Raw genomic sequence first — 24,647 nt, 5'->3', positions numbered from 1 at the left:
CACATTCGCAACTGGGTACGAGTCTATATTAATCTACTAATACTCTGCCATACATGAGTCGCTGGTGTCAGAAAATGCTACCCAACACACTCTTCAGCTGCTCGTTGGCTTGCTCAAGGTCCGGCGCGGGTTTCTGCCTTCTTTTCTTCTGAGGAGGTTGCTCCCCAGACTCGCCGTCCACATGCCTTTTCCTTTCCTTCGGTTCAGGCTTCTTCATCTCCTTCCCAGCCTGCCGTGCCCGCTCGGCGCGTTTGTCCAACACCCGTGCAAGTTCCACGTTCTTCAGGTATTCTTTCTGCTCTGTTTTAGACTGCGAAAGTTCCACGCGTAGTCGCGCGGTGTGTATGGCCGCTTCGTGAGCTGTACACCATGCGTCAGGTCGAGCGTGATTTGTAGGGAAGCTACGCGACTTACCAACTTGCTCAGTGAGCATATTCCACTTGAATTTTGGAAGGTACTTCATCGTCCATATGTCGTCCCGCCATCGCGTCCCTTTCTTTCCTCCGATTGGTTGTGCATTCAGCATGTCAGCAATAGACCGGGCAACCTTTTTGTCTTTGAATTCCACCCATCCCTCAGTGAAATGGGCTTTTTTCGTCGACGTATACTTTCGCCTGAGATAGGCACGTTTAGCATCTACATAGGGGTCGGTCGTCGTACCGAGAATATTATATAGCCCGCGCACCTTCTTGCTGCAAATACACCCTGCCAACCTCGCCGTATTGGCTCATAAGATGTCTAACTTTCGTGGGTCGCATACCTGGTGGGATCCGAGATATGTAGATGACCCCTGCCCTGTCGTGAGCCGCGTTGAATGCTGCAAGAGCCTCCGAAGTCAAGGGTTTTACAACTTTGGGTCCCGCAAAGCCTGACGGATCCATCCCCTCAATCAATCCGTACTCTTCGTCTTGTCCGTCCTCTAAGGCATCCCCCTCCTCGTGAGGTTCGTTGTCTTCGGAGTCGGTGCCTCTAGATGCTTCTTTCAAGCCGGACCTCGATGAACCCGCTTCATGTTCTTCATCGGAGCGCGAGTCGACGATGAACCGAGGGTCAGAGCGGGAGGCGATCGCTTTGCTCGTAGTCATGGTCTGTAATACTGTTATGTGGAAGCTTTGAAGGCGGTCGCAGGTGGCCGACTTTATAGATGCCTCGCAAGGCGAATCTTGGTGTCGAGCGAGAAGATCACTTTACCTTTACAGGCACACTTTTGTTTGGTCTTCTTTGCTGACACGGTCACCAACCCATTGCAGCTCATTGCTCGATATAGTCGTTCACTCCGACTTGTTTCTACCGAATTGCGCTCAATCCTGCTTATATCTTATCTACCTCGCTCGTTCTCTCCCTTGAAGCTTGAAGCATGGCTGCGCATCGATGAAGAGTCCAAGTCTCTGTTAGGACATCTGAGAGAATGCACGATCGCATCTTGGTCTCTTTATCCAGTCCCTTGTAAGTTTGAGACACATGCATGCAGCTGGCCATCTGCACCAACAATGTGCGATTCGGGAACTTTTGTGGTTTTCAAATCCCGGATGCCGTCGCTCGTAGCGCGTGTCATTTAGCGCGTTAACCTTTTCTGCAGCATCCGCTTTGCAGGTCATCGTCGTCGTCGTTGAGCGTCATCGACCCCCCTATAACACCATCACGGCAGAAGAGTCTTCGTCTGCGAGCGTCTAAACGACCTAACCTTCCTGGCTTTGCGATGTCGTCCTTCATGCTCTTTGGCAATCTTGCTGTTGCTGGCGCCTCTCGCGTGTCTTCTTCCCAGAAAGTAGATGACGGAGTCGTCACGACCTTCCATTATCTCTACGACACAACAATTTCTGTCCGCAATGGTCCTCCTATCCAATCCAGTCTCAGGGTGTACAGCCCACCCAACGACGTCCCTTTTCCCGAACAGTCGATTGTTTTCGCCTGCACAAAAGCTCACGCTCCGATGAACGACACTGTTCTTCTCGACGCCATCTCTGTTTTTGCGTACCCTGGAAATCCCGACGCTGACGACTACCAGGATGACATTCTTGATTTTCCCGCAACCTTCGCCGCCTTTACCGGTCTAGTTCGTACTCAAGGAGAATCAATGCCGAGCGACCCCGCATCTCGGTCTTTTTGGTTGATACATCTGAGTATGTTCGAGACAGTGAACGCATCTCTGCGTTAGAGTGCGTCCTTGCGTATTTGGTTTGCGATCAGCGGTGAAACTGGTTGGAAATCTGAAGAGCTGTTTTCGATGGTCACTCGGCCAGTTGGATGAGGATATATCCCCCGAGAATACGATTGATTATTCAAGTGTTTGGTCATTGCCGTGATCTATCCGAAGTTGGTGCACTCACCATCAACATCGACAACATTTCCTTCAATGTAGGTTCTTGGATTTCACGTGGTCCTTCTACAAAACGCCGGAAGCTGTCAGCGTATGCGTCTCGCAACATGAAGAACCCGACTATGCTTGTGAATCTACCTTACTGCAACTGAACCAGGCCTGACCAATTCATACAGCTCTTCCACCACCGCGAGTTCTTCTCGCCAAATGGTCTTGCCTGATGAGGAGTATGTGGACCCTTCATACTGCGTTGATTCCAAAATTGACCTCGCATTTCGCGCTCAATGCTGCCCAAAATCTAATCATGCTAAGGTTCACTCCTGCCTCCGATGTGCTGTCTTCATCTTCGGCCACTAGCCCGCCTTAGGTACGAGATCCATTTGTCACTTGATTTCGCTGAAGCAAGATATTTCAGACAATCCTTTCTACCACGAGTCACGTTCATCCTGACATCGCCTCCCTCGCCCTACTTACTGTCCCTCTTATCGAGATGTCCCCTGCTCCGTTAACACCAGCGCCTCCTGCAGCAGGATTTTCTACAGACCAAAACGAAGCGGAAGAGACGATGCAGGAAGCTGTCTCACCCCTCTCTTCACCGGGACGATTACGCTTTCTCTTTGTCACCCTTTTGGTTAACGATTGCGCGCCCTCGCCCATCCACATATGGATGTCATTCCGAGCAAATCTTTGTCGGGACCTTGTTCTTCGGCATGATGTAGGCGAAAGCCACGCACCGCTCGAGATACAGTATGACCTTGAAGAACACGAGAAGTCCTTAACTCAGTACGGACTTCCGAGACCGAATCATTCGTGGCGGGGGCAAAACACGGATTGGTTCGTTGCAACACAGGCGCGTGCCTTTTGTGATTTCAATAACGAATAATGGGCCGTCTTCGTGGACACAATAGAGGATAGTAGCCGCCGTTTGAGACAGATAGCCGTTCAACATATTTGTAGACGGGAAAGCTGGGCGAGGTAAAATTTCTTTGGTTTATAATGTACAGTATGTGTCGCAACGTCGCGGAGAAATGGACAATGTAACGTACAATGAAAATGAAAAGAAACATTACAATTGATTTGGGTGTAGCATTGGAGCGAAGCTTTGATGTGTCTTGTTGCAGGTCAAGAAGCGCGCCCGGCCCTGCGAGTTGGAGTTGGAGTTTGACATGAATAATCGGAGAGGTGGTAACGCGGTGGATGTACATATATACAGTAGACGGCACGGATTCAGTCTCGTTCGTTCAAAAATGCTTCCAGCTCGTCGTCAAGCTCTTGTTGGCTTTTCTTCTCTCTCGGCTCGGTACGCTCTCGTCCTTCTCTGCCACCACCCCGTCGTCTCCGTGTAGGCCCCTCTCTATCTGCTGTCCGCCTCCGGCCGTCTCTCCCTGCCCTTGGCGCCCTACCACCTTCATCTCTATCCCTATCCCTATCTCGTCCCTGCGCGCGACGTGGCAGCTCAATCATGATCCGCGAAGCTAGCGTCTCTGGATGCGCGCGTATCATCGACGTGCGCTCCAGGAGTGTCCTGCCATCGGATCCGATGTAGTCTGATCGCATTTTCGATGGTGGAGACAGCGGCGGCTCTTCCTCTGGCGAGTCCTCACGTAAGAATGTCTCGATGTCATCGTCGAGCTGAGCTTTGATGGGCTCATCGTCTCTCCTTCTCCGCTTTGACGAATTTCGTCCCTCGTAATCTCCCTCTTCGATGGCGGTAACCAGACTTCGCGCCCCGACTACTTCCTTGCCTGCGTCCACACCGTGCTTCTTGTAAAACTGGCTCTCCAACCTGGCACCCTTCTTCTTGGTATCCTCGTTTCTGGCCCATCGCATCCGAATTGTCCCCTTCAGGCCCTCACCTTTACCGAGGCTGGCGCTGATACGTTCTTCTGGTGGCCAAAACGTCATAGGAATAGACTTGGCCGTTGAAAAGCCCTCTTCGTCTGGCGTCTCGTCGAGCGTCTTCTGCAGAAGGCTGAATGCGGTCTGTGCTTCCGACTTGGCCGGAAAGACCAGCACACAGGTGGTATCGTCGACCCACTCTAAGCCCATAGGCGTGGCATTGAAGTGCTTTGCGTAGGCGAATAATCGGTCGGTTGGAAGATGCGAGATGGGTGAGCCGACCAATAAGATAGCATTGTTCCTGCGAGACGAGTCTTCACAACATTCAGTTCAAATGAGCCACTATGAAGATACGCCCGGCATACCTCCATCCATTTCCTCTTCCTCTTCCTCCGCTTTCATCTGGGTTGCCTCTTCGCCGCGTTTTCTCTGCCAAGAGGCAGAGAGTGCAAGCGCAATATAAACGAGAGGAGGAGTTCAACTCTCTTGTTAGAGCCTGTTATCGAGCTCGTCCGATGACATGTTCCAGCGCACCTTGCCGACTCGAGAAAGAGATGTCTCTGAGAGCAAATATACTTTGTTGCGACCTATGCGGTCGGCGAGTGATATGGGCTCGGGATGAGATGGAAGCTGTTCTTCATAGGGGACATCATTGTCGTAAGGAAGAGCGTCGAGATCATCAAGGACAATGTCTTCCGGAATGTTGTCCATGGATGCTAGTGCAGTGGAAGACTGATGTGGTGGAAGCTAGAAGTGGTGCTCCTTTCAAGGTCAAACAAAAGTGTGTAGGTCCAAAAAAGGCAATTGTGAAGTTTGAGTAGACTTTGATTGTTCCTTGCTCGTTCCAACTCAATACCCATTCACTCTTCCATCAATATGGCTTCAGAGGGTGACGATACTGTCGTCGTCAACAAGAACAAGCGATTTAGGAAGGAAAAGCGTATGTTCTGGATCCACATAGCCTATCAGATTTGCTGAAAGCAGGGAACAGCTTGGGACACGGACGACATCGACCAGTGAGCACATTTCACTCGTGCGCTTTCCCCATCGACTTATGCATATCAAAACAGTGTAAGCATAGTGTCAAAAATCTGGGACCACTCTAACTTCGCCATCATGTAGTGGAAGGTCGATCCGTTCACGGCTGCCGACAACAAGGGTGGTACATTCACTGAAGAGTCTTCCTTCGCCACGCTGTTCCCAAAATACCGCGAAAAATACTTGCGCGAAGCTTGGAGCGCAGTCACTCGAGCTCTCGACCCCCATGTGAGTCCTCAATACCTCCTATCCGGCGAAATGCTTGACGTTTCTCCAGGGCATCTCATGCCAACTTGATCTCATTCATGGTTCCATGTCTGTGCGAACCACTCGCAAAGCCTATGACCCCTATGTCATCCTCAAAGCGCGCGACATGATCAAGCTGCTCGCGCGTGGAGTCGCCGTAGGTCAGGCGGTCAAGATCTTGGACGACAATGTCGCATGCGACATCATTAAAATTGGCAATGTCGTTCGGAATAAGGAGCGCTTTGTCAAGCGGAGACAACGTATCATCGGACCAGACGGAAGTACCCTCAAGGTGATCATAGTGGTGTTTAGTCCGAATCGTGCATTAACATCTTGAGACAGGCGATAGAACTCTTGACACAATGCTACGTCCTGGTGCAGGGCAGCACTGTCAGTGTCATGGGACCATATAAATCTCTCAAGGAGGTTCGGAGAATAGTTCTTGATTGCATGAAGAACATACATCCTATATACCGGATCAAGGTCCGCCCTTCCTCCCGCCTTGTCGTGTCTTTTTACTTATTTCAATCCCCTAGGAGCTCATGATTAAGCGAGAGCTGGCGAAGGACCCAAAGCTTGCTGAAGAGTCCTGGGACCGTTTTCTGCCTCAGTTCCGCAGGAAACACCTGAAGACGTCCGAGAAGACCGCGCGGAAGAACGATAAAGTGGAGGCAAAGAACGAGGCCAGGAAGGCGGCCGGTGTGGAGCCAGAGCCCGCACAGAAACCCGAGAAGAAGGTGTACACACCGTTTCCACCAGCACAGCAGCCGCGGAAGGTATGTTTTATTGTCCAGGGTCGCGATCGTTCGTTACCAATCGGCACGTCGGATACAGATCGACCTGCAACTCGAGTCTGGAGAATACTTCCTCCAGCCTCACGAAAAGAAGCGGAGGGAGGACCGGGAGCGGATGCAGAAGGTAAGAGCGCAAGCCGTGGCGCGAGAACGGGGTTTAACGACGATCACTTTCAGCAAACAGAAGTTTCTGCGAAGCGGCGGGCGGAGCGCGCAGAAGCGTTCGTCGCCCCTGTCGAGGAAGCTGCGCCTACTGTTGAGGAGAAGCGGAAGCGGAAGCGCCAGGAGGGGGAATCGGGGGCTGTGGAAGCGCCGTCTCGTGAAGACAAGGACGGAAAGAAGAAGAAAAAGAAGGCACGTTTTGCAGCTGAGGGCGATTCATGACGCTGCGGCTCTGGTCTTTCACGCCTGTAGTTACTTTCTCTACTTCATGTTGTGCATGCGCGTTCCATAGCTGTTAGTCCGAAAGACGAAGAGCGCTTGTGGCAGACGAACAGATCTCGATTGAACCCCAGACTCCGGCCCGTGCAGCAGTGGCACTACCGCGCAACTGGGCGGCTGGGTCCCAGTTTCACCGACAAGGCTGTCGGCTTCTTCCCCCTTTACCACCACCACCACCGCCATTTGCGATGTCTTCAAGCACCTCCCCATGGAGTCCTGCCCCCGGGCGATACGAGGTTCAGATGGGGCAGTCGCTCGTCAAGGATCTCAAGATGCGCATGGGAACTTACAACGCCAAACGGGCCCTCCCAGAGAAAGATTTCTATTCGTTTCGATGTGTGTATCGAGTCGCTCACACCCACGCCTCGCGTCGATCCCTTTGCTGACGCGTGGCACCTGTGGCTGCTGCAGATAACTTTAAACCGGAATCTATTGATCCCACGAAGCCCGGGACCATTGAGGTCCAGCAGGGGAAGGAGGGGACGGGGGTCAGAGTCGAGCGGCCGACTTCGCAGGTCTGTCCCTGTGAGGAGCGACTCTTGGGAACCGCTGACGGGTTTCCACGACTAGCTAAATGAGGCACACGAATTCGAAGGTGACGAGAAGCCTGCGAAGGACTTTGAGTGCGTGCTCATATACGATCCCGGGATGGGTGTGGGTGTTCTTGCACATTCATTTCGCTTGTCCCCGTGTCTCACTCATGCTCATCATCTGCAGACATATACCCTTGAGAAGCTAGACTCTTTGATCAGTTTGAACCACAAGAGGCGTGTGACTACGAGGGCACGACCGTCTGCCTCCGCTTCTCGTGCGTATCCACCCGTTCGAAATCGCCCGCGTTACCGTACTCACATCCCCCTGTAGCATTACCCCATGCTCCAGAGCCACCCTCTAACGCCCGTTCAGCTTTCAAGGCTCCCACGACAGAAGAAATAGAGGCGGAGCTTTTAGAAGGACTCGAAGACGCGGATGGCGAACCCGACGACGAGGTTCCCACTCGACCCCTGCCACAAGAGGAGGAGGAAGAGGAAGAGGAAGACATCCCCATCGCTGCCAAGTTCCAGAAAAGGCCAGCACCAGCCCAACCTCCCCGCCCTCCGCCACCTAAACCCAAGCCTGCGCTCCCACACAAGCCAACACCCGCAGAGAAGCCTCCACTCGCTTTGCCCTCCCAACCACCCCCTCCAAAGCCCCGCGCGCCGCCCAAGCCGAAGGCCAAACCCGCCAGCAACAAGCGCGTACACGACGATCCCGACGTAGAGGAGCTAGAAATCAACCGGCCCTCACCAGTCAAGCGCGCGCGCGCCTCTCCGCCGCCACCACCACCACCACCCGTTCAGCCGACGTTCAGCCTCGCACTGCCCACCGCATCAGGCCCCGACCCGCTTGCCCACCAGGCGGCATTCGCGCCGCCCGTGTCCCCCGCGCCCCCGCTGCCCGCGCCACTCGCAGACTCGGACGACGACGAGTGGGACGAGGTCGCCGCACCGATAACCGCGACAATGCAGCCGCTCACCATCGTGATGACAGAGGATAACGGCGACGATAACGACGGCGGCGACGACGAGGACGACGAGGACGAGGAGGGCGAGGAGTTCGACGACATATTCCAGGCGCAGATGGAAGCGGTAGAGATGGACGAGGACGATGGGGACGGTCTGTTCCCGCCAGACGAGCCGCAGCCCGTCTCGACCGGCCGGCCGATCTCGATGAACGCGCTGGCGCGCGGCGTGGCCGACGAGGATTCTGATGACTATAGTAGCAGTTCGGAGAGTGACGACGATTGACTGACCTGATATGCCGATCATAGAGACATTTTCTGGCCTCGTGGATGTACTTTTAGTGTACCATGTTTCTTTCTTTCTTTCATACACGCGTTTCCGCAGCGACCTCACATAATTCATACTTCATTCCTTCTCGCAGTGGCGAAACATACTCTCCCCAACAATAAAGGATCGTCGCTTTACTCGTATTTCACAAGCCTCATCCACGAAGTGGCAACACAAGGCAGCTTCCAGAGCAAGCGGAACATCGCGCTCATCCCCACGAGAATAAAATTGAGCACATCCAGTAGGTAAAGTAATGTAGAGCGACGATCATCCCGTCGGTGCCAAGTCCATTCAACAAAATGGATCGCCGACCAATGGACCCCTCCAGCCCGGTGGTAAGTACAGAAAATCAAAAAAGCATTGCAGCGATAGCACGTCCGTCAAGGACCTGAAAGTGTCCATATCAGTCCATTAAACCCCAAACCCTACTAGATCTGCAGTAAAAGTCCATCAAGTACACATGCCCCTCCGGGCGCGAGCCCCTTCGACCGTAAATTTACTGTGGGGCGGGAACCGTGCTCCAGCCGAGCACCATCGTCTTGCCGTCTGGGCTAGGGCCAACGTAGAGGTTTGGGCCGCCGAGCGTCCCCGCGGCCTGAACAGCGTTGTTCGACGACGACGACGAGGCAGATGCGGTGGAGGCGGCAGCAGACGCGGAACCCGTTGCAGATGCGGGCGACGCAGAGCCGGTCACGGAGGCGGTGGCAGTGGCGGCAGACGCGCTGTTGATGATGGCACTGGCTTGCGAGGGACTAATCGTCGTGGTCGAGTCGACGGAGTTGCTGCTGCTACCGCTGCTGCTGCCGGTATTGCGGACGAGGCTGCTGAGCAGCTCGGGCTTGTTGTCGATGAACGCCATGGTGGGCCCGGCGACGATCTTGTCGGTAGCCTGGTCGCGCGCGTTGTTGTTCAGGGGCTGGTTGTCCGACGTAATGAAGATCGCGACGGGGCCGGTGAGGTTAGCAGGCACGTTGCACTGGCTGAGGGGGAGCGAGATCGAGAAGGGGAAACCGCCGGCGATCATTTGGCAGAACATACCCTGATAGATGGACAGGACCGTGAGAAACCGCCGTACGCATGCAAAACAATGGTCGTGCTCACGTCAGTGCTGCCAGTCATGGCCGGGGACGAGAAGGTCAAGAGGGTGCCCTCGCCGACGGAACCCGTGTTCGTGAGAGACAGAGCCGGGTTAGCTAACAGGCAGTGTCGTTTGATGAGCGCAAGCCCGCGTCTGATGATGAATAACAAGCGTACCCTGGATACCAAGATCGCAGCCTGAGATGAATCCACCCGCAATGGCAAGGACTTCAGGGGGCGACAGGAAAATGTCGAAAGCCTGAGGAATGGAAGTGCCGGACGCGAGGATGTTCAGGACGGTCTGGTGGCGGGCCTCGATGGTCATGATGGAAGCTGCGGCCGTCAGGATGGTAGGATCGGTGACGAGGTGGGCAGCGCCGAGGTAAGCAGCAACACCGACGTTCTCGACCAGACGAGCTGTTGCTGCCATGGTGGTGACATCGGTGAGGACTGAGGAGAAGTCGAACGAGCAAGTGTTCAGAGGTTGGGAACCGAGGGAGACGATCGTTTCCTAGCGGCCAAATTCAGGTACGGAACAAAAGGGACGAGGGAGGGAGCGCACCTGGAGAATTGTCGTGTGCGTGGCCTCATCGAACTGAATCGCGGTGAACGCTTCGATGGGGATTTGCGCGGACGAGAACCCTGCGGAGATGAAGTCGCTTGTCTGGAACTTCTGAAGGGCCTGCGTGTAGAACTGTGTCTCCAGCTGCTCGAGGACGTTCGCGAACTCTGAGATGCATCAGGAGAGCACGGGGCGTGAGTGATCGGCAAGGCTTGCCCAAATGTGGAAGGGGGGGACATACGGAGGACCAACAAGTTGTTGTCGGTGACTGTCCGGCTGACGGGTGCGGCCGAGACCAGGAGGGATGAAAGAAGGGCAACGAAGGACGCAGTGAAACGCATTTTTGATTCGTACTAAAAGGTGTCGCCGGGGACAATTCTACCAACCTGCTGGGAAAAATGAAAGGAAAGGAAGGAGGGATGATCCAGGGGCGCTACCGGGCAGCCCAAAAAGCTGGGAGGTTGCTGGGGTGAGAGAGGACGGGGCAGAAGGGACTGAAGACTCACTGAACAAGAGGAGGGAGAGAAGAGCGAAGGGTGAGGATGAGTTCCAGGGACGAATGACATGCTTTATATGATGGACGGTGTATGGACCAATCGGGGCAGGGCCACCTGCGTTGGTGGACAGAGTGAATTCGGTCTTGCCGGGACAGGTCTCCATGGCATCGTCCATCGTACGTTCGTTCCCCCCACCGACTCCGACTCCTGTTCCCTTCCCTCGGTCCCTCTCCTCTGGTTTCTCGGGCACCTCGCCTTCGCGACTCCTCTAGTAGCGATTCCCTACACTCATCTTATCTCTACGTCACCCACCATCACCCCCACCATCACCTGCGCTTGCGTGGGCTTTCTCTGCTCCGCGCAGCGTCTTCCACCTTGGCGCACCATGTGTTTTATGATCAAGTTTCTCATGTGTCATGCTTGCATCCCATGGCTTTGTGAACATTGAGCATATCATACGTTTAGCGCGCTCTGTTACATTGCATTGCTCGCGCCATCAACCTATCATCGTTGATCCTCAAACATGATCCTCCGTAAAACACACCCGACACCTGTATCTCTTTGATTGATGGCCCTTCCAATAAATGAACAAAATGTGATGAACCTTCTTATCCGCTGCCCCTCAGAGACTCTGATGTGCCACCCATCTTGAAACCATCGCAAATGCCTCCGCCGGCTTATCGTGCGGGACGTGAACACCGTCAGACGGGACGTCAGTTCGCGTATATATAACAACCACAGAAGCAGATACTCATCATATGTCCCGCCCCTCTCACCGTCGCGAACGTGAGGTTGCCCCACGCCTTCGTCTCGCCCGCCTTGGCGCCGTCGACCGTCCAGTCGCGCCAGGCCGCGCGGCGGTACCCGTCCTGCCCGGCCCACTCCAGCTTGTCCACCCACAACCGGTTTGCGACCCAGTTGCACTGCCAATCGTATGTCCCCGCGTAGATGAGGACGCGGACGCCGCGCTCGAGCAGGTTCGCTACGTAGTACTGCGTCGGGACTGCGTATTTGTCCATGTGCAAGTCGAATTCGCGGCCGACGGCCCTCGAACAGGGAGCGAACCCGTACGGGATCTCCACGCCCAAGGCCTCTCGGACAGAAGGCTGGTCGAGGTACTCGGTGATGGCGGTATTCTCAAGGTAGCACAGGTCGTCGCCCAAGCACATCTGGCAGCGGCATGAGTGCAGGGCCAACAGGGTCACATAGCACGTATTAAAATGACCTTCGAGATGTCGTACACGTTTCTTCCTGAGAAGGCTACTGGTTCGATCAACGGAACGAAGAAGGTCGGGAGCGCTTACCGCTGCTCCAGTAGTCTACACTCAGCTGATCATTGCAGAAGTTCACCGCAGCGCGACAGTTCATCTCGTCGAATGACTGCACGCAATAGTCATCCATGGCTTTCTCGCATCGCGGAAGCTATCGATGCCCGAAGACAACACCGTCAAGCCAGACCCACTATTCAACCTATCAGCCTCAGGATAAGCGACGCTGCTCACGGCTTTTTTCATCCTCACGCAGCTCGAGATGAACTGGAACGGGACGTCCAAAGCAGCCGTCCCACACTCAATTTCATACCGGCCAGGATACAGTCTGATACGGTCCCGGGGATGGCGGTCAAGAAGCAGAGACGGTGCGAAGAACCGAGCGCTTACGTCGAGATGTCCGTGATGCCGTTCCCGATGAGGACACTCTGGAGGTTGATGGCGGGACGGCCCTCTTCCTCTGCGAACCGATTTCGGTCCCAAATTTCGCCTGCGAAGACGGGCAGGTACCGTCCCTATAAGAGCACCGTCAACGGTCTCCGCTTGAGCAGCTACTGAGCACCTATCCCGCACCCCGTACGACTCGCCTGCAAGATGCAGAGGCCTCCCTTTGAACTGGTCGAACGTTTCGAAGAAGATGGCGATGAACGCATGGACGTTCCGTGCCGCGTCCTCGGTCGTCTCGACCGTCTCGCCGTGGTCGGCGTACGAGAAGCCCACACCAACGCTGGCCGTTTTTGGGGCGGTTGAACACATCGTCGTTGAGTTTCCGACGGATGAAATGAACTTACGGTTGGTCAAGAAAGAATATGTTGGCTTCGTTATTCCATGAATGAGGGTTCCAGATCGTCCCATTCGAGGAGACGTTCTTCATATCGACACTGCATGGGCCTATCGCCCGGTGTTAGAGGAGCGTAAAGTATTCGCCATCCATGGACCAACTGACCAAGCTCCATGAGAAGTCCCATGGACGAAGAGCAACCGGGACCTGATGCAAATGCATCAACGATCTCCAAGTCAGCAGATAGGATGAAGGGTCGCAGATATCTGACCTCCATTGATCCACATCATCACATCATCTAGTGTGACGTACAACAGCCTCGAGTCATTGAGTTGGAATGCATTTGGCAGTTTGCGTTCTTACCTTGGGCAGGATCGCGTCGGCTCTCGAAGAAATAGAAGAAGAGATGCTTCGCTCCTTGATCGACGTCCAAGTATCCGGTGTAGACGCTGGGACAGACGCAGACGTCGCGTCTTCAGGCAGGAGCGCATCAAAGCGATTGCATCAAACTGGCTCACTTGACAGTGTGATCGCAGAACTCCGTCTTTTTGATGCGGACGCTGTAGCCAGAAAACGCGGGGTGCTCAAGTGAAGTATAATCCAGTGTCGAATCAATGGATGAAAGGTTCATCGTCGCGGGGACGTTGGACCATCCTGTGTACGGAACGTCCTCTGCGTGCTCTTCGCACAGCCCGTCTGGCACGACGTTCGTGAACAGACCAGGCGATTCCGGAGACCGCGAGATAGGCAATTGTCCGAGCGCGTTCGAGGCGACATGACAAGAAAGGAGCGCCAATACTACACCAAGCTTCAGCATGTTTGGAGTTAACCAGCACAGTTGGGAACTGTTGAAAACCGACGCGGTCCGGTGGGAACTTCGCGGCGAGTGCATCATTTATAAATATGCGCCCGCCACACGCGTCGCAAGGTCTGATGTGTAGATCACTGGCGCCGGCGCTCATATCACTAAAACCAGCGTACTCGTACAGCCTGAAGCGATGTTCAAAACGATGGACCTCGACGGGAAAACCCTGTGCTCAGCGAAATGCGTCGGTGCTGGATTAATTTGGCAGTGTACCGACCGCTCTCCGATACGTTGAGCACTGTCCATTCTCGGATTAGATGCTCTGATTGGCTACCTTCTTTCAAAGCTTCGGCCTCAAAACGATGGACTTCGACGAGATCTAGCTGTTACATACCAAGGCTCGATGATCTATCATGATGAGTCGTGGGAACTGAGCGCATAAATTAAAGGAGGTGTACAGTGCACATCAGTATGCACGCAATATGAAGCTAGGGTGTACTTATCTGGCTAATGTAACAGACATGGTGGTAACCTGCGAAAGTACAACATACGACCCGTATGCCCTCAAGTGAATTGTAGATGAATGATGTCAGTGATCGGCGAATGTCCCCTGTCATGACCGCTGCTCGAGACACTTCTGCAGCTCGGGTTCCCGGAGAGTCTTCTTCCATGTCTCCTCCCACCACCCGAGTTCCTCCCTGAAAATCCCGCCTCTTTCTGCCTTCCGACTCTCTAAAAGCTCCTTCGCCCGCTCTAAGCTTGGCACCTCTTTCCCCAAAAAGTCGAAGGGCTTCACGGTGGTGTAGTGAACGACGCGGATATCATCCATCATTGCCTTCCATAGCTCCGTGCTTCGCAGCTTGATCGCCAAGTTCGAGTTATAGACGTAGGGCAATCGCAGGGCCTCTCCGCCGTAGTACAAGTTCAAGAACGCCTGCTCCGCCTCGCCGGGGAGATACCGTGCATGCTCCAGTGTGGCGATCATGTTCACCAGCGTGTCGTTGTTGGGGCGCAACACGAGAACGCCCGCGTTAAACCCTAGCTTGAACCCGCCATCCTTGTCGTCTGGAAACACGTCCGGCACCGCCGCAAACTCGAACGGAAGGTCGAAAAGCTCGTCAAACGGTTTCCGCACGAGCGTGTCCGCGTCGAGGTACACGGCGGACTCGATTCCAAGCCGATCGAGGCCCCACAGGTTCAACTTCGTGTACTGGTCCTCAAAGCGCGACCCGACGCCATGTCCTTCGTGCGGAGGCGCGATTCGCGCTACTGGATGGAGCTCCCAGCCGGCAGAGCGGACGATGCAAAGCGCGTGTTCTGAAACTTGAGAAGGGATGTACATCAGAATTCGGCGGGCGGTTACGTTGGAGGCGCTGATGGAATGGCCGAGCGTTGCCACGGGGTAGGCGAATGAATCCGTATAGAGAGATGAAACCACTGCGCGGGTGGAGGGATCAGTAGGGTTGGTTGATATGCGATCTTGTCGACCAGTTGTGAATTTTGGTTTGCTAGTGGTTTTGCGCGCTTTAGGAGAGGAGGGAAGAAAAATTGTGTATCGCTTACAGTATTTGGTAGTCATCGAGAGGTGTTGCAACGCTCTTTGACGAGAGAAAGAATTTGGCAAGGACGGCGATGTTTATGAGCGCCAGAAATCCCAACCCTGTGCATAAACCCCAGAACCAACGCTGCCGACCCTTTGAATACGCTGCCGGGTTCCCGTTGAAGAGAGGGATGTAATCAGAATGTGAGTTGGTCATGAACGCGAGACACTCCTCGGGCCTCAACCTGGAGGTCAGATATAAGAGGGGGGAGTGGTGTCGTAAAGGAGGCGGAGGAAAGGGGTCGGAGGGAGGCGTAAGTGTTCGTGCGCGGCAAGCTCGTGAACCTGCCTTATATTATAAAGCGCGGGCCAGTTGGAGCGCACAGGATACCCGTTAGACGAAGGAGGTCTGACGCCAGCTGCGGAGAGCACGGCAGTCTTTGCCCCGTAAATATAGTAAGTCATCCCGGCCAGAAATCCCGGGGCCGTGATCAGTCAAATTCAAGGCAAATACGTGGCTCTCAAGCTATTAGCTCGGAGAGCTTCGGAGAGTCGGGAGGGAAACAATGTCATTCAGTGTCATGCAAAGCTGAACAAGTCCTCACCGAAAGCCATCAGTCAATAATTATGAGTCCACATGGTACCGGTCCATCCTCGGTCCGAGACCTTGGTCCGGGGCTCTTCGAGATTCCCACGCATGCTTGAAAAAGTTGCAGCAACAAGTAAAGCCTTCGACGACTGTCAAACCCAACCCAAGCTCCCTCCTCTAAAGCTAGTATGTTGGTTCTATACGAGACAGCGTTGGGGTTCTGTCTATTCAAACTCACAGATGCTGCAAAAATTACGAGTCCGGACTTGTACCGGGAGTTCGAGACACCAGAAAAAGCGAATAAACTGTAAGTACACACACACCTTCCCTCTCCAGAACCTAGGGCGCGTCATTTGCACGGTGTTTTTTGTGCTCCGTGAAGATGAACTAAACGCGATATGAATGCAGGCTTAAACTAAAGTCGTTGCATCGCTTCACATCAACGGCTACCGCGGTTGAGGAAATCACAGCTCTTCAGGAGGGAAAGCTCGGGAAGGGCCTCAAAAAGTTTTTGAACGATGAGATTGTGGAGAAAGGGAAGGGGAAGGAGTCTCTGATGGTTGTGGATCCGAAACTTGGTCAGTCGTTGTTCGCCATCATTGTATTTTTTTCTCCCCTCTGGTCAGCCCGCACGACTTACCATAGTTTTCGAACGGTGATTAGTTCGGTCCATAAACAAAAAGCTCGGAATCAACGTCGTCGCCGATTCCGATTCCGTTGATTTGTTCCGTGGGATTCGAAGCCAGATCACTGCGTTGTTGGATGGATTGGACCCCAAAGATCTCGCGACCATGAGCTTGGGTCTCAGTCATTCATTATCTCGGTATGTATTCTATCATCTTTGCAGCCTCGCTCGCCCTGACGTATTGCAGCTTCAAGCTCAAGTTCTCCCCAGACAAGGTTGATACCATGGTTGTGCAGGCTATTGCACTCCTCGACGATCTCGACAAGGAGATCAATATTTATGCCATGCGAGTGAAGGTACGTAATGGACAGCTTCCATGCCTCGAGGACATCGTCAATCGTCAACGCGTTTATAGGAGTGGTATGGCTGGCATTTCCCTGAGATGGCCAAGATTTTGTCGGATAATATGGCCTACGCGAAAGTCGTGAAACTCATGGGTTTGTCTGTTGAATTGAATTGTCCCCGGGCTGGACGGCTTATCTCGCTCTTGCCAGGTTTCCGTACGAACGCCAGTTCGACAGATTTCGCCGCCATTCTTCCTGAAGATCTCGAAGCAACGCTCAAAGCTGCTGCCGAAATCTCCATGGGGACAGAAATCTCCGATTCAGATATCACGCATATTCATGCGCTGTGTGACCAGGTCATCGAAATCACCACGTACCGAACCCAACTAGCAGAGTACCTGCGGAACCGTATGATCGCCATCGCGCCCAATTTGACCGCATTGGTCGGTGAACTCGTCGGCGCACGTTTGATCAGTCACGCCGGCAGCTTGTTAAGTCTCGCCAAACACCCAGCTAGCACGATACAGATTCTCGGAGCCGAGAAGGCATTGTTCCGAGCTCTCAAGACGAAACATGATACCCCAAAGTACGGTCTCATTTACCACGTACGTGAACGCTGCTTGTCTTTCGTCCCTTCGGCGTTCCCATCATGATATGCAGGCTTCGCTCGTTGGCCAAGCACCACCAAAGTTGAAGGGCAAAGTGAGTACCGAATTTTCAGGATGAAAGAGTGCCTTCTTAAACAAGAGAATTGGTGTAGATGGCGCGCATGGTTGCCACCAAAACAGCACTCTCTGTCCGTGTTGATGCCCTCACGGACGCAGACGGCAAGTCTGAGCCGATGGCGCCCTCAATAGGTCTGGAGAATCGTGCGAAACTTGAATCACGACTTCGGGCCTTGGAATATGCCGGCGATGCTTCCGGGGTGCGCAGATTCGGGGAGAATGGCAAGAAGCAGCTGCGGTTTGAGATGACAGGGAATACGAGCACCTATAACACAGCAGCGGACGCTGTGGATTTGGTATCGACGCAGCGGGAGCCTATGGAATTGGCTGTGCAGGCTGTGTTGGATACGAAGGAGGAGAAGCGGAGGGCGAAGGAGGCCAAGAAGGCGAAGAAGAACGCTGAGAAAGCTGCGAAGGAGCAGGAGGAAGTACATGCGGACGCGATGGACGTGGATGAGGATGAGGATAGCAAGGAGAAGAAGCGGAAGCGGAGGGTGCGCGAGTCGGTTGGAGAAACCGTCGAAGCTTCAAAGGTATGCTCATCCTCTCGGGATGTGGTTTCACCTGTATTCATTTTTTCCGCAGGAATCTGGCGAGACAGAAGCAGAGCGCAAGGCTCGCAAAAAGGCCCGCAAAGCAGAGAAGGCGGCAGCTGCAGACGGGGAGTCGACAAAAAAGCGGAAAAAGTCGACAGAGTAGTTCTGTCACTTCTGTTTCACTAGTTTTCCTTGGGATATTCAATCTCTCTAGCGCTTGCCCAAATACAATGAGCAACACGCGCGTCGAGCAAGAGTGTGTGCCTGCAGGATGACAACCGGTGGCGGATCAGATCTAGATTGCCTGGTGCTGAGCGGTTGAGCGGCTGAGTTGATCTGGTCCCCATATTTACTGTAGATGCTAAATATAAGTACATCGCAACACCTTTCTTCACCGCCTTCGCTTCTTATCTCAGACTTGCCACATCCCACGTCTCTCTTTTCTCTCTTTTCTATCCATTTACACGATACCCCAGCATGCCTCGAGAGAACAGCTTCAGCGATTCGGACGGCCGCTCCCTCACTCCCGACCTCGAGGACGAGCTCCAGCGCGAGCGTGAGCACGAAATGGATGTAGTATCGTCGCCCGTGTCGCCCAGCGTCAATCAGCAGCCACCAGACCTCGTTTTGTCCATTCCACCCACCGCCCAGCCGAACTCGTCCGCTCGTGCCAAGCCCACCTCGATTGCTTCCGTCAAAAGTCCCAAGTCTGTCAAAAGTCCCAAAAGCTACCATGCTGCCGCCCGTGCCCATGCGAGCCATCGCTCTCCTGGCGATCGCTTTCGCGCGACGGTGCGCAAAGTGATCCAAATGCACCGCACGTCGACCGTGATGTTGCGTGGAAACGTTGGCGCGGAGCCCGGTGTCGATCCTCGCAGGCAGAGCGCATACCTGAACTATGGGCACATCCGACAGAAGTGTCTGATTGACATCATCGACTATTCTCCCTTGCGCGCGAGCTTTGGGAGGATGACCAACGGGGAGTTCGTGCGGCTCCTTCAAAACCAGCAGGCGAGTGAGAAAGAGCCGTGGGTCAAGGTGCGGTGGATTAACGTCGGAGGAATCAGCTGGGACGTGATCAGTACGCTTGCGTTGAAATATGGTGAGCAGCAGACATCCTGTTTCAAGCATCAACGCTTTTGACAGGTGGTCTGTAGACATGCACCCGCTTGCCCTCGAAGATGTTTTGCATCAACGTGGACACGCGCGTTCCAAAGCTGACTATTTCAGCAAGCACCTCTTCCTTCGCGTTCTCTGTCACACTCTTGGTTCCGGTCCTACCTCGACTGAACACCTTAGAGGCGCGTTATTCAGCCAAGCATCTGTCAGCTCTTCGCGGACGTTCACGAATCTTCCCCGTTCGTCGTCCCCTCTACCTCTCGACGAGAAACTTGGCATTGCGGATGAAGATGCTGATGCGAACGGCGACGGCTATGGCGATGGCGACGGTTTGGCAGACTTTGGGGCTGAGGCACCCGGAGGGTCTAGTAGAGGACGCTTTGGGTGGGGCGATAAATCCCGCTTCTTTGACACCGAGGCAGGTGGAAAGTCATCAACGCTGTTGGTAAGATTACCCTGCTCCTTCCGCCTTCTGCTCTTGAATGTATTAGAAAATACTGACTTAGTCTACAGTCCACGAAGCGTAAGCGTGCTGCAAATGATATCACACTTGACCAACTCAAGAAGGGGCAGCGCGTCCATGTACGCATAACCCCCATGTGTGTATTCTTGTTTCGCGATGGTATGTCGTGAAGTTCGGAACCTCGGTATTCCGATCTACCAGCTAATGTGAATGCGCCCTTGTAGGCACGGTCATATCTTTCCATCCAGACCCTGATCTCAATTTCACAGCACCTATTGCCACACGCTTGCGCCAGCGGGACACAACCCTACGCAAGACCGCAGATCCCTCGTTGCTGGTGGAGAGTTTGCTTGACCTGAGTATGTTCGACAATTATCTACATCTTGTTATGCTTAACTTATCCATGTTCCAGTTGTCGACTCTGCATTGGAAGTCGTCGACGAATATCATGCAAGGATAAACTCCCTTGAGCGGCAAATCCTTCTGAAGCCAAAAGTTAGGACTGTCCAGGACCGTCAGTATCTTCAATATGTGGTACTGACAACTTCCTCCTACTCACTGCACCGATCTTGTCAATCCCAGTGCATATCCTGTCTGGAGATCTTATTTTACACAAGCGAACGATGGGTCCAATCAAGACCCTGCTTTATGGCCTCCGACGTTATGATGTCGATCGCTGCGCAGCAATCATTGACCCAGCCAAGGAAGGTCCGGACCAGAAGATCATCGGATACATGAGTCACAAGTCCAAGATTTACCTTGTAAGTTTTCTATAAAACAATTTAATAAGCCCCAGGTTGCGATACTGATCCTTTGCAGGCGGATGTACACGATCATATGGACTACATACTTTCAAGTTTGGATATGTACGCGGCCATGGCTGAGAACCTCATCAATTACACCTTCAACGTATGTATTTTTCTTGACTAATTGCGTTCTTCCTGATATAATATGAGGCTAAATAGATGGCCTCATATGAGACAAATGAAGTGATGTGAGTCTCGTTATCACTGTTTGGGATTAGGATTGACTTATTTCTCCGTTCAGGCGACGGTTGACTCTTGCCACTATCATTTTCCTGCCGCTGACGCTGCTGACTGGGTACTTTGTAGGATCTTTATTTTGGTGGTCTGGTCTCCGCTGAAAGATATTGGTTTGCAGGGGATGAACTTCAATGTCATGTGGAGTGTCCAGGATCACAGCGATCTCTTGTACGTCGTTCGTTCAAAGTTCTCGCCTTCCTGCTGTTTATGCCTCAATATGCAGCTTCTGGGAGGTTGCGATACCAGTAATGGTCGTGGTGATCCCTATATTCATGTGGGCGGATATTGAGCGTGTCATCCATTACATCCAAAAGAAGATCCTGGTTCGCAAAGTCAACAAGGTGTGACCATTCAACACAACCCAATAGATCTCAATACTAAATGGGCTAAATGCCTTTATTTAGACCATCAAGCGCGATTGAGGATGTGTCTAGACACTCTATACCATTTATGACTCCTATCTATTTCATTCATCGTGGAACATACGGTTTGTGTTAGTCCCAACCTCAGATGTGTCGACTCATCTCGCTGCCCGCTTACTTTCGGGCTCATGGACTTCTGACATCTACTCACTCCTTTCGTGTTTTCTTACCGCATACCAAACATCACACTCTTGACGAGCTTCGGCATTCACACTGGCTATCTAATTTGCTTCTTGTGTATATTGTAGTAGAGACTGTTGTCACAACAGTGCGTGCTTGTGATGTTACGAAACCCTCCCGAAATATACCACGGGTTGTTGACGCGTGTCAAGATCATTGAGTGAAATTGTAACCGTAACAGGTCTGACTAGGATTTTCTAGAAGAGCACCATTGGCCAAGGTGTCTACATCTCAGATTCTCGTCGGTAATTCAGGCGCGTAAAATCAGATGACCGGGGTCCGAAGTCACGAGGCATCGCGTTTCTGTCGTACGAGCTCGACTTGATATACGAGTTCCATTCCGACTTGCCCACGTCAAAGTTAGAACTCTCTCGCTCCCCTTTCTCCTCGAGTAGCAGAACCTGGACAATGTCTACACGGCCGATCATCATTGTCACAGGAGCCAACAAGTTCGTCTTCTCCTGCAAAAGCGATATTAGACACCAACAGCTTCTGACCTCTCCACGCTATCAGCGGTATAGGCTTCGGGACATGCAGGCGACTCCTCGCGCAGCTCTCACAAATAAATCCCCCCGACGCGCAACCTCTATTTTCCCGCGTGGCCGACCAGCAGGATGTGGGGATACTTTACCCGTGTGAGGGAATGACACTCATCATGGCGTGTCGAAATACGCAGAGGGCGGAGGCGGCGAGGGTAAAGCTGTACGAGGAATTTAGAGCGGACGTTGCAGGGCGCAAGGGAGCGGACAGAAAACATCTCGAGAGGTTCCAGCAAAACCTGACCATTGACATCTGCCAACTCGATTTAGCGAGCGTGCATAGTGTGTTCGAATTTGCAGACAAAGTCTCGCGAGCGTACGTCTAACTGCCCAATTGATTGTGTTACTCATACTCATGATATCTGCTAGGTATCCATATGTCTCACACATAATCTGCAATGCGGGCGTTGCGCCCTTCTTGCATATATCATGGCTTGGCCTCGTGAAACAAATACTGATCAACTTCCTCGACGCGGTCACCTACCCGCGATACAACGTACAGCAAAGTGGGATGATGAGCGAGGATGGCCTGGGTTGGGTCTGGCAATGTAACGTCTTTGGCCATTATATTCTGGTCGGTACACGCATCTCCTCTTTCGCAAACACTTCCAACCAATCTCGTCACAGTGTCGCGCATTGGAGCCAGCATTGTCTGCGTACTCTGACGCACAGCACGGGCCTGCCCGTGTACTCTGGATGTCGTCTTTGGAAGCCAACCCAGTTCACTATGATACAGAAGACTGGCAGCTCACTAAATCATTGCACTCGTATGAGGGCTCAAAATATCAAATGGACTTGATTGGCGCGGAACTCAATCGTCGGGCACTCCGCCAAACGCCCCCTTCAGTGCGACATTTCGTTGTGCATCCAGGTGTGGTGTATACTGCTATTGATGCCGTGCTACTTGGCGCGTTCTTCCACCGAATGAAGCATCTAATTTTCTATCTCGTGCGTTGTTCACTCCAATTTAGCTGCCTCTTCGACGATTGACCCTTAGGTTCTGCAGGCTCGATTTGTCGGCTCGCCACATCACACAATAACTTCGTGGAACGGCGCATCTGCCGCAGTACACGTCGCGCTAGCATCGCTAGCCTTTCTCCCTGTTTTCTTCTCCGCAAGTTCTTCCAAAAAGCCTTCCACGTCTGCCCACGACCGCGAGTCAAACCCAACAAATGGAAAAGCCATCGGACATAGCCATGGGAATGGACATACGCAACCCGTACCAGCGCGCCTGCATTCAATTACGGATCGTTTTGGCACCAGCCTTGTCGGTGCGCAACCGATCACGGCGTGGGAGGAGTACGAAGACGAAGGTGTCAAGTTGGTGAATCGTTGTGAGAAGTTGTATCTGTCATTTGTCGCGGCGGAGGGGCGAAACTTGACTGAAAGTGCTCTCGATGATTGAGTAGCAAAATTTGAGTCTGCAGAGGTCAACAGGAGTAAAGCGAGGAAGTCATCTACAGCTACTTCCCGATGGCGTACCGGCGACCCATCTCTTAGATGAAGTTCAGACCGTATTAGATATATTGCTACATATATAATAAATATATACCCTCAAGGACACGCTAAATACACAGCAAACATACGCTGGCGGTGTACCGCGATCTATGCTGGGGCTTCGACGGGAACAGATGGGCCTGGTCCATGCGGCATCTTGAAGAATGGGATTGTGCGTAGATTATCAGGCGCAGAGCTCTCGCTATTGGCCTTTCGCTGAGCGCGGTCAGTCTAAAAGGAATTGGAATAGGGTATGAGACTTGACAATGTTTGAACTCTGAGGCCGAATGATACATACAATAGCGGCATTAGCCATACCGCGCTCTAAACCCTCAAGCAGCGTGCATGCCTTGCAAAGATCATTGCTTGACATATATCCACACCGTTTGCATGTTTCTGTTAACTTGCCGTCAGATTAGCGGGGTTTTCATGATGACAATGACGCACGTTGAGCTTTCTGTGTCGCTTTCACTTCGTCTTTCACTTCGAATGCCTCTCCAGAATGAATGATATCGATGATGGAACTAGGTCGTGCGGCCTCAAGGTCTTTGAGAAATGTGCGGGCGTGTCCGCGGTATGCATCGGGCGAGTATATGCATTCTGTGGAGAAGTAGTCGAGCTTTTTGAAGTAGGCGTACCTAGAGGACTGAATAAGATTCCTGTAGTGAGATCATTTGAGCACCGATACTCACATAACGATCTCTTTCTCATAAGCATATTTAAAGGGTTTGGATCGCCTGATCGTGTCCTCTCCCTGTGTACATATCGACGTACACCGTCCTAGTCTAGCAATATCTCCCCTCATTACTGATTATGGATCAGTACATTATTATAAGTGAAACGAAGAGGTATGCTCACTGTTCATTAGTACGGTCTCTGCGATATCGTCCGCATTGTGACCGGTCACAATATGGTCGACATTCAGCGCCGATGCGCCACGGTCCAACGCCTGTCGTCGAAATACACCGCAAAAAGTACAGTTATTTTTCTTTCCAATGGTTGATACAATTCGGTCCATAGTCCAGCCATATAGTTCGTCGTACGAGAGGATCTTCAAAGGCATATCATACTGCTGTTGATTACGCTTGACAGTCTGAAGCCGACGTGAGATAGGGGCATGGACAGCCGACGCCATGTGGAAACCTACCTCTAGTGAATCATCTCTATAACCGGTGATTCCCTCATCTATTGAGAGAAGGAATAACTCCAGACCATAACTATATCGATCGTTGAGCGTCTTCATAACATATGCGAGGACCGTGGAGTCTGAACACTGCGATGAGGTCTTGATGCGGGATTGAATAAATCATTGGATACCTTTGCCTCCTGAAGCTCCAATTGCAACCCTATCACCATGTTTGAATAGCTTCGCCTCAGTGATGGTGTTGTGCACTTCGGTCTCGAATACGTAGAAAAAGCAGTCTTTGCAGATCTGTTGGCCCGTCTTCGGCCTTTTCACAATCGCACGGGCATTTTGACAAAGCGAACAGTTCTTCGGCGACATAGGTAGATGGTATTGTACAAAGGT

General features: G+C 52.8%; 12 protein-coding genes across 12 annotated transcripts; 6 read left to right on the top strand and 6 right to left on the bottom strand.

Annotated features, from left to right (window-relative positions):
- Positions 1-67: 67 nt before the first annotated feature.
- On the bottom strand, positions 68-1,085 carry HETIRDRAFT_314375 (uncharacterized protein; the record flags this gene model as incomplete). The annotated part of the gene is made up of 3 exons (XM_009545899.1): positions 68-360; positions 415-636; positions 686-1,085. The coding sequence occupies 3 exons, from the start codon at positions 1,083-1,085 to the stop codon at positions 68-70; spliced, it is 915 nt and encodes a 304-aa protein (XP_009544194.1).
- Positions 1,086-1,699: 614 nt separating this feature from the next.
- HETIRDRAFT_312318 (uncharacterized protein) lies at positions 1,700-2,158 on the top strand (the record flags this gene model as incomplete). Its single annotated transcript, XM_009545898.1, has 1 exon — positions 1,700-2,158. The coding sequence occupies one exon, from the start codon at positions 1,700-1,702 to the stop codon at positions 2,156-2,158; it is 459 nt and encodes a 152-aa protein (XP_009544193.1).
- Positions 2,159-3,547: 1,389 nt separating this feature from the next.
- On the bottom strand, positions 3,548-4,870 carry HETIRDRAFT_449981 (uncharacterized protein; the record flags this gene model as incomplete). Its single annotated transcript, XM_009545897.1, has 3 exons — positions 3,548-4,473; positions 4,525-4,588; positions 4,694-4,870. 3 exons carry the CDS (start codon positions 4,868-4,870, stop codon positions 3,548-3,550), a joined length of 1,167 nt encoding a protein of 388 aa, XP_009544192.1.
- Positions 4,871-5,035: 165 nt separating this feature from the next.
- On the top strand, positions 5,036-6,621 carry HETIRDRAFT_103077 (uncharacterized protein; the record flags this gene model as incomplete). Its single annotated transcript, XM_009545896.1, has 8 exons — positions 5,036-5,099; positions 5,181-5,230; positions 5,282-5,425; positions 5,475-5,735; positions 5,786-5,926; positions 5,980-6,219; positions 6,278-6,361; positions 6,415-6,621. 8 exons carry the CDS (start codon positions 5,036-5,038, stop codon positions 6,619-6,621), a joined length of 1,191 nt encoding a protein of 396 aa, XP_009544191.1.
- A 224-nt stretch (positions 6,622-6,845) lies between these two features.
- On the top strand, positions 6,846-8,599 carry HETIRDRAFT_473198 (uncharacterized protein). The gene is made up of 5 exons (XM_009545895.1): positions 6,846-7,014; positions 7,090-7,193; positions 7,249-7,332; positions 7,396-7,486; positions 7,543-8,599. Exons 1-5 carry the CDS (start codon positions 6,867-6,869, stop codon positions 8,463-8,465), a joined length of 1,350 nt encoding a protein of 449 aa, XP_009544190.1. The 5' UTR covers positions 6,846-6,866; the 3' UTR covers positions 8,466-8,599.
- A 93-nt stretch (positions 8,600-8,692) lies between these two features.
- Positions 8,693-10,671, bottom strand: HETIRDRAFT_433320 (uncharacterized protein). Its single transcript, XM_009545894.1, has 6 exons — positions 10,653-10,671; positions 10,388-10,599; positions 10,147-10,313; positions 9,762-10,095; positions 9,609-9,700; positions 8,693-9,546 (listed from the first exon to the last, which is right to left on the bottom strand). The coding sequence occupies exons 2-6, from the start codon at positions 10,485-10,487 to the stop codon at positions 9,004-9,006; spliced, it is 1,236 nt and encodes a 411-aa protein (XP_009544189.1). The 5' UTR covers positions 10,488-10,599; positions 10,653-10,671; the 3' UTR covers positions 8,693-9,003.
- Positions 10,672-11,180: 509 nt separating this feature from the next.
- HETIRDRAFT_155549 (serine carboxypeptidase S10) lies at positions 11,181-13,323 on the bottom strand (the record flags this gene model as incomplete). Its single annotated transcript, XM_009545893.1, has 11 exons — positions 11,181-11,334; positions 11,399-11,812; positions 11,967-12,065; positions 12,146-12,239; positions 12,302-12,426; positions 12,485-12,638; positions 12,703-12,802; positions 12,858-12,899; positions 12,964-12,990; positions 13,056-13,141; positions 13,211-13,323. The coding sequence occupies 11 exons, from the start codon at positions 13,321-13,323 to the stop codon at positions 11,266-11,268; spliced, it is 1,323 nt and encodes a 440-aa protein (XP_009544188.1). The 3' UTR covers positions 11,181-11,265.
- A 523-nt stretch (positions 13,324-13,846) lies between these two features.
- On the bottom strand, positions 13,847-15,293 carry HETIRDRAFT_63265 (glycosyltransferase family 8 protein). The gene is made up of 2 exons (XM_009544995.1): positions 15,061-15,293; positions 13,847-15,005 (listed from the first exon to the last, which is right to left on the bottom strand). The coding sequence occupies exons 1-2, from the start codon at positions 15,252-15,254 to the stop codon at positions 14,111-14,113; spliced, it is 1,089 nt and encodes a 362-aa protein (XP_009543290.1). The 5' UTR covers positions 15,255-15,293; the 3' UTR covers positions 13,847-14,110.
- A 521-nt stretch (positions 15,294-15,814) lies between these two features.
- On the top strand, positions 15,815-18,019 carry HETIRDRAFT_416211 (uncharacterized protein; the record flags this gene model as incomplete). The annotated part of the gene is made up of 9 exons (XM_009545892.1): positions 15,815-15,933; positions 16,035-16,204; positions 16,290-16,449; positions 16,499-16,607; positions 16,667-16,748; positions 16,806-17,200; positions 17,256-17,297; positions 17,356-17,853; positions 17,906-18,019. 9 exons carry the CDS (start codon positions 15,815-15,817, stop codon positions 18,017-18,019), a joined length of 1,689 nt encoding a protein of 562 aa, XP_009544187.1.
- Positions 18,020-18,333: 314 nt separating this feature from the next.
- Positions 18,334-21,232, top strand: HETIRDRAFT_382109 (uncharacterized protein; the record flags this gene model as incomplete). Its single annotated transcript, XM_009545891.1, has 12 exons — positions 18,334-18,958; positions 19,014-19,420; positions 19,489-19,597; positions 19,663-19,797; positions 19,851-19,952; positions 20,021-20,199; positions 20,258-20,347; positions 20,404-20,432; positions 20,486-20,546; positions 20,600-20,649; positions 20,705-20,822; positions 20,886-21,232. 12 exons carry the CDS (start codon positions 18,334-18,336, stop codon positions 20,901-20,903), a joined length of 1,923 nt encoding a protein of 640 aa, XP_009544186.1. The 3' UTR covers positions 20,904-21,232.
- Positions 21,233-21,491: 259 nt separating this feature from the next.
- Positions 21,492-23,027, top strand: HETIRDRAFT_312795 (uncharacterized protein; the record flags this gene model as incomplete). Its single annotated transcript, XM_009545890.1, has 6 exons — positions 21,492-21,532; positions 21,597-21,938; positions 21,992-22,196; positions 22,250-22,570; positions 22,629-22,740; positions 22,804-23,027. The coding sequence occupies 6 exons, from the start codon at positions 21,492-21,494 to the stop codon at positions 23,025-23,027; spliced, it is 1,245 nt and encodes a 414-aa protein (XP_009544185.1).
- Positions 23,028-23,124: 97 nt separating this feature from the next.
- HETIRDRAFT_433315 (uncharacterized protein) lies at positions 23,125-24,623 on the bottom strand (the record flags this gene model as incomplete). Its single annotated transcript, XM_009545889.1, has 7 exons — positions 23,125-23,350; positions 23,418-23,515; positions 23,567-23,757; positions 23,812-23,926; positions 23,978-24,212; positions 24,267-24,385; positions 24,437-24,623. The coding sequence occupies 7 exons, from the start codon at positions 24,621-24,623 to the stop codon at positions 23,228-23,230; spliced, it is 1,068 nt and encodes a 355-aa protein (XP_009544184.1). The 3' UTR covers positions 23,125-23,227.
- Between the last annotated feature and the right edge of the window lie 24 nt (positions 24,624-24,647).

Source organism: Heterobasidion irregulare (genome assembly GCF_000320585.1).
Source record: "Heterobasidion irregulare TC 32-1 unplaced genomic scaffold scaffold_03, whole genome shotgun sequence".
In the NCBI taxonomy this organism is placed as follows: domain Eukaryota; kingdom Fungi; phylum Basidiomycota; class Agaricomycetes; order Russulales; family Bondarzewiaceae; genus Heterobasidion; species Heterobasidion irregulare.
This window is presented reverse-complemented; position numbering and strand designations above follow the sequence as displayed.

Excerpts from the sequence above, each read along its gene's own strand:
- HETIRDRAFT_433320 (XM_009545894.1), bottom strand. The coding sequence starts at position 10,487 with ATGCGTTTCACTGCGTCCTTCGTTGCCCTTCTTTCATCCCTCCTGGTC. Across the intron at positions 10,314-10,387 it reads CAACAACTTGTTGGTCCTCC|AGTTCGCGAACGTCCTCGAG; the intron begins GTATGTCCCCCC and ends GATGCATCTCAG. Across the intron at positions 9,547-9,608 it reads CCATGACTGGCAGCACTGAC|GGTATGTTCTGCCAAATGAT; the intron begins GTGAGCACGACC and ends TCCATCTATCAG.
- HETIRDRAFT_473198 (XM_009545895.1), top strand. The coding sequence starts at position 6,867 with ATGTCTTCAAGCACCTCCCCATGGAGTCCTGCCCCCGGGCGATACGAG. Across the intron at positions 7,194-7,248 it reads TCGAGCGGCCGACTTCGCAG|CTAAATGAGGCACACGAATT; the intron begins GTCTGTCCCTGT and ends TTCCACGACTAG. Across the intron at positions 7,487-7,542 it reads ACCGTCTGCCTCCGCTTCTC|CATTACCCCATGCTCCAGAG; the intron begins GTGCGTATCCAC and ends ATCCCCCTGTAG.
- HETIRDRAFT_63265 (XM_009544995.1), bottom strand. The coding sequence starts at position 15,254 with ATGACCAACTCACATTCTGATTACATCCCTCTCTTCAACGGGAACCCG. Across the intron at positions 15,006-15,060 it reads CTCGATGACTACCAAATACT|CAAACCAAAATTCACAACTG; the intron begins GTAAGCGATACA and ends CAAAACCACTAG.